The 6,000-nt window shown below is 38.3% G+C and overlaps 1 protein-coding gene across 1 annotated transcript in view; it reads left to right on the top strand.

Annotated features, from left to right (window-relative positions):
* Nucleotides 1-464: 464 nt before the first annotated feature.
* The window catches only part of SLC15A2 (solute carrier family 15 member 2), a 30,122-nt gene continuing 24,586 nt past the window's right edge, over nt 465-6,000 (top strand). The window contains exons 1-3 of the mRNA XM_006215741.4: nt 465-938; nt 2,745-2,832; nt 3,392-3,533. Of these exons, the coding sequence (XP_006215803.2) occupies nt 801-938; nt 2,745-2,832; nt 3,392-3,533 (368 nt within the window). The 5' untranslated portion in view covers nt 465-800. The remainder of the gene's footprint in view (nt 939-2,744; nt 2,833-3,391; nt 3,534-6,000) is intronic.

Raw genomic sequence — 6,000 nt, 5'->3', positions numbered from 1 at the left:
ATGATTCACAAATGTACATCACCAACTGTTTACTTTCATTTCTTTTAGCTCTGCCTCTTTAATTGATATACGATATATAGAGATATAGATGTAGGTACATTATAAAATACCTAGTTGAACTGAGTTATGTTGAAAACCAAAATTTGTTGCTGTCTCTGCAAATTCAATTTGAAGATGACTTTTCCTCTTCAGTGCATCTCAGTTTCCCCATATTCCTGTGTTTCCATTCCCATAGTCTTCATTCCTGAGTAATGACCACAGGCATTACTGATACTAATCTCTCTGTCAAGGCATAGTAAAAATTCCAGATCTGCCACTTAATAACCACATGACTTTGGACAGATTATGTAACTTCTTGGGACATTCGTTTCTGTAAAATGGGAATAGTAGTAAGAATTAGAACATATAGATATATATGTATTAACCTTGCCTATAATAGGGTGTGCAATAAATGGCAGCTATTGTTACTTTGAAATTTATTTTTAAATCTGTGCTCTAGGCTGTGCTCCAGGCATTGTAGTCTTAACTAATTTTCATTCACTTGCAATTCCCCAGCTTTATCTCATGATGTGTTCTCACTTCCCCATGCTCTACCTTTTACATAATCATTCTTTTGACCCACACTCTGAGGCCCAACCCTTTGTTTTTCTGTAGCTGTCTGCTTTTCTCTGGGCCAGGCAGCTGCTGAAGCCTGACACCCACAGGGTTAAACCTAGTTGCTGAAGCCACCCCCTCTTCCCCTCCCAAGTCCCCCTTTTCACTGTAGGCTGGCAGCTGTCCCAACTGCCTACCGAACCCAAATGCTTGAAGAGAGAGAGAGTAAGGAGCGAGCCATGAATCCCTTCCAGAAAAATGAGTCCAAGGAAACTCTTTTTTCACCTGTCTCCACTGAAGAGGTACAACCTCGACCCCCCAGCTTTCCAAAGAAGCCATCTCCGGTGAGTTCCCAGATTCAGTTCTGCCTCTGACAGGAACAGACTTGCTCTTTTGATCTCTTCCTTGGCCTCTGGAGCTCAGGCTGAGCTGTATTAGTGTATTAGAAGCTATTCTCGCTTGGAGTTAGAATTAACCTGTAAACTAAACCTAAACCTTTGTTTAGGAGAGGAAGCAGCAGGAAGAGGTCGTCAGAGTTCTTCAGTTGGTATCCAGGATTCTGCTGTATTTCATTGTAAATTCTGAGTTTCTCTGGGGTGGAAATAAAAGCTACTTGAATGTCCAGGGAAACTTGGCAGGCACTCCTTTCTGGAGAACTGTGTGTGACTGTTCTTTCTTTACCAACTTAAAAACTTCCGCCGGTGCGCAGAGTCTGTGCTGGACACCAAGAGAAGTTTTAGAATAGATCTAGTCTCTATTACTGTATGTTCCAGTTTACAGTGGGACAAAGGACAGAGAAATGAAGAAGTAATAATAATATTTTACTTTATACACTTGTTAAAGCACTATCAAATTCATTGTCTCATATCCTCATATCAAAATCCTGTAAATGGAGAGGATATAGTAAAACTCGCCAATATTTACTGAGTTCTTACTTTCCGCAAAGAGGTGGTAGTATTCTAGAGGTGGTTGTTTCTTTGAAATAATAGAACTGAAGTATAAAGACAGGTATAGTGACATGGCCAGGGTCAGTATGTTAACACAGCCAGTGACGGTGTTACATAGCTAGTCAAAGTATGTCAACTAAATTCCAGGTTGCATAATTCTCAAGCTGAGAGCTGGGCAGGTAAGAAGCCTAATTCATTGTATCTTTCAAGCAAGTTTTCAACCATACATTAATGTGTATTAATATTTAGGAGGGATGTTTATGTATATCCATTGGATAAAAGAATGAATACATTATTTACTTAGTTCTATATCATCTGGTCCCACAGAATTTAAAGTTACTCACAAAGATGTCTATACATGTTATGAATAAGGAGAGGCAATAAAAATCTCATGATAAAATTTTATTGAACCAAATATGGATATCTCCATCTCCCTGACATGTTGGTTGGGCTGTCATAAGGGGTAGGGATTTGAAATAAAACATGATATTCCTTATACTCTGACTGATACAGTGCATGAAATAGTTTAGTCCTTTTAATGCCCAATAGGATTAGCATGAAAATGTTATAGGATCTCTCTTTCGTAGAAAAAATGGACATTTAATTTAACAAGATGTAAGAACTCTCTCCCCAAGTTCAGAGTGATCAGTCAGCTTACATTTAGGAATCTGTATTGAGCTCTGTGCCCAGCTCCAGTAGCCTCTAAATGGTAAACCTTCATATTGCCAGGATTCCTCCCAGCATGGTGAAAAGGGCAGGTGGGGACAGAGGTTAATCTGCACAGTGGAGCTAAACAGGATACTGACATCTGAGTATAACTGCTTGGACATGAATTCATGTCCAGGAGTCAACTTCTCATTCTGTTCCTAGAAATAAGAATGATTATTCTCCTGCCCAGGACCCTAAGCTTTTCATTTAGGACTTGTGGGACAATGAATAGGTCCTGGGTCCAGAATCAAGGAATGCCTGAGCAATTCCATGTTAAATGAATGAGGAATAAAGTAATATTCAGAATAGTTTCTCTTACTCCTAAATCAAGAATGCAAGCACTTTTAGTATGATACTGTCTGTTTCATGAAGAGTAGGGACCATTGATTCACATTACCTATCATGGTGACTTAAATAATTTTTCAGTGGAACAATCTAATGGTTTAAATAGGGAAATATACCTCATAGTTGAACCATTGCCTTTTTGTTTCATAGAAAATCTGTGGCTCCAACTATCCACTGAGTATTGCCTTCATTGTGGTGAATGAATTCTGTGAGCGATTTTCCTATTATGGCATGAAAGGTAATTTTGTGTCCCAGAGTCCTGCTCTTCACTCTCATCCCATGTTTGTAACAACCTGGTCTTATGTGCACTTATTTCCCTTATCCACTCTTTCTGCCTTCACCCAGTTGGTCCTTTTCTTTCACCAAAACCTCCAATAAATGCCTCATAGGATTTTACCTACTAACTTACACAGGCCAAGGACAGAAAGGCCTAATGGAAACCAGAACACAGCCTATGAGAACGTAAGTGGGAAAACTCGCATTATCAGCATTCCATTCTTCATTTCTATTCTTCAGGTCTATGAACTATGTTGCTGCTGAGAAGGAGAAGGAAGGGATATTGAAACCCCATGTTCTTTGGGATTGGGCCAAATGATGCTCTGTACACATACACTAAAGGGAGGAATATTGCATTTATACACTATGCATAGCCCCATTCACTTTCCCCAAATCCAAAGTCGCTTCACTGATAGGAGTATTGAAGGTCAAGATCACCTTCAAAGACCAGATCAAATGTTCTCCCATAAGTCATTTTAATGCATCTATCTTGTTTTGTCTCCCCTTTTTTTTTGCTTCAGCTGTGCTGACCCTGTATTTCCTGTATTTCCTGCATTGGAGTGAAAACACTTCCACATCTGTATACCATGCCTTCAGCAGCCTCTGTTATTTCACTCCCATCCTGGGAGCAGCCATTGCTGACTCATGGCTGGGGAAATTCAAGTAAGAACGATGGGAGGTCACAACCCAAGAAGCTTCACAGATTAATTGTGCAGAGACTATTACTTCTAGCCTCTTGCTTCCAAAGAAGAACATACTTATGTCATCCATGACAAATAAGGATCTCTCTCAGACAACACAGAAAGGTTTTGTCTCTTCATTATCAGTTTTTCTAGTATTTTTACATCCTGTTCATTTGGGAGGGCTTTTTTTTTTCTTTTATCTAATTTTAATCCTCCATTCGGTAGTTTAGGACCAATTCTTGTTCTGATCTCAGGTGTGATAGCGATTGCTACTACCCACAAGAAAATTTATAATTCAGTGTAGTTATTTGGTATACTATCCATCTCTTCTCCAGATTGAGCCATCCTCACTCTTTTAGTATCTTCTTAGGTGTCTCTCTTTTCAGCTCTCTTGCCATCTCTGTTTCTCTTCTCTAACCTCCATCTGTAGTTTCTTAAGACTGTAGTAAGTATTTTCATGAATTAGACTAATGGTCTATTCAGTTCAGTATCTTTTATGTCTCTGAAAATAGCACCAAGAGATGTCTATGGGTTAATGCTATAGTTGTTCCCTAGAACATCCTCCTCATAGGCAGGAGATGGATCTTGGATATCCATCGCTCACTTATTTTCTATGGATTTGTCATTTATGGAATTGTCTAAACTAGCATTTCTCAAAGTGTTGAAAATTGGTTGTATAGGATCGAGTGAATATTATGTTGGAGCATAAAGCTCTCATGGTCAAATAAGTTTGAGAAATGCAGGGCTGAATAAAGCCAAAAAGGTTTCTTTACTGGATGAATTCTTATAGGCTGTAAAATGCTAATTCACACTGTAAAATCACCAAGAGAAGGTAAAATACACAAATTCAAAAGTCTTAAAAATGGATGAATTTTTACATATGTATCACCATCACCTAGATCACTCTCCTTAGGGTCTTTGTAACCTTAGTACTTTCCTCTCTTGCCTTTAAATTCTTCCTCAGAGACAGTCTTTTCCTGTACCTAAAGTATGTGAAAATCTCTTGGTAACTTTAAACAAACAAAACTATTGTTAACCTTCCTTTGTGACCATTACCTCCAGATTTTAGAAAGATTCATTTGTATTTGTTACTATCCTTTCTCACTCTTCAGTATCACCCCTTACGGGAGAGTAATATAATGCAATGCAATAGAGTCCAATTAAATTCAGTAAATGTTTATTGAGTAAATTCTATTTGTCCAAAGAACCATGAGGGATAAAGCGATGAGTGAGACATAACACCTGCTTCACACTGCTCATGTTCAACTAGCTTTAATACAGAGCAGACTGTGGTAAGTACAAAAATGTATTATATGTCATCTTTTTATCCTGTTGAAATTCCTTTCTCTAAAATCACTGATAATGATCTCTTTGTTATCAAGTTCCAGAGGTCTTTTCTATATTCTTATTCACTCTGAACTTGTTTAAAAATTTCCGTCTGTTTATCACGCCTGTATTCCTGAAACTTCCTGGGCTTCTCTAGCACTGTCTTTTCTGGTTCTTTTCTGCTTATTTTTTTGGATTCTTTCTTATTTGGCTTTCCTTTTGCCTTTGGTTTACTTCAATGTTTCCTGAATGTAGGCATTTCCCTGGTGTTTACCTTTGACCCTCTTCCCTTTCTCCAGATTCTCCCTCAGCAGGCCCTGAGGTGTCAATTTTAGCTCTATGCTGATAGCTCCTTGAAATCTGTAATCCTAGCCCTGGTATGCATTAAAACTGCACACTAGCAATTACACCTTATCCTCTCTCCTGGCTTCCCTATACTCCCACATCCAATCAGTTCTCAAGTTCTACCTTACTTTTTCTATAATATCTGACACATTTATCCATCTTCAACACTGCCATTAATCGCCACTACTCTAGCTTTGTTTTTCATTAGCCACTAAAGTGGGCTATTGAAATGGACACCTAAAATGTTTTCGTTGCTTTCTATATCCTTTTTTCACAATTGGGGCTATGCCCTACACCCAAATTAATCTACCTAAAAGAAATCCCTGTTCACATTACTACTCTGCTCAAAAATTTCTGCTGACTAACCCATTGTCTAACTAATCTCATCCCAACTTACCTTTCTGCTCTTATTGTCAAACTTACTCCCTTTCAAGAATGTTCACTAGAGAAAAATGGAATGCTAATATTTCCCTAATGATAGCCAGGGCATTTTTTGTATGTCCATTTGCAGTTTCTACTTCATGGAATCTCCTTCCTTGCCAGCCTTCCAAGTGCAAACTCTTTAAGGCTCAATTCAAATGTTACTTATGCTATGGGGTATTCTCTGCCCCTCACCTTTCAACACTAGCTGGAAGTAATCTAATATTCTCTGAACTCCTTGTTTTTTCACCCTTGTTTTTACTCTTTGCTTGGTAAATGTAACATTTAACAATTCTGTCTTATTAATAACTACCTGTATATGAATCTACTGTCTTCTTCCAAACACTTAGAAGATA

The sequence above is a fragment of the Vicugna pacos genome, chromosome 1 (assembly GCF_048564905.1).
Source record: "Vicugna pacos chromosome 1, VicPac4, whole genome shotgun sequence".
In the NCBI taxonomy this organism is placed as follows: domain Eukaryota; kingdom Metazoa; phylum Chordata; class Mammalia; order Artiodactyla; family Camelidae; genus Vicugna; species Vicugna pacos.
The sequence above is the reverse complement of the archived record's forward strand: the minus strand, read 5'-3'. Positions and strand labels throughout refer to the sequence as shown.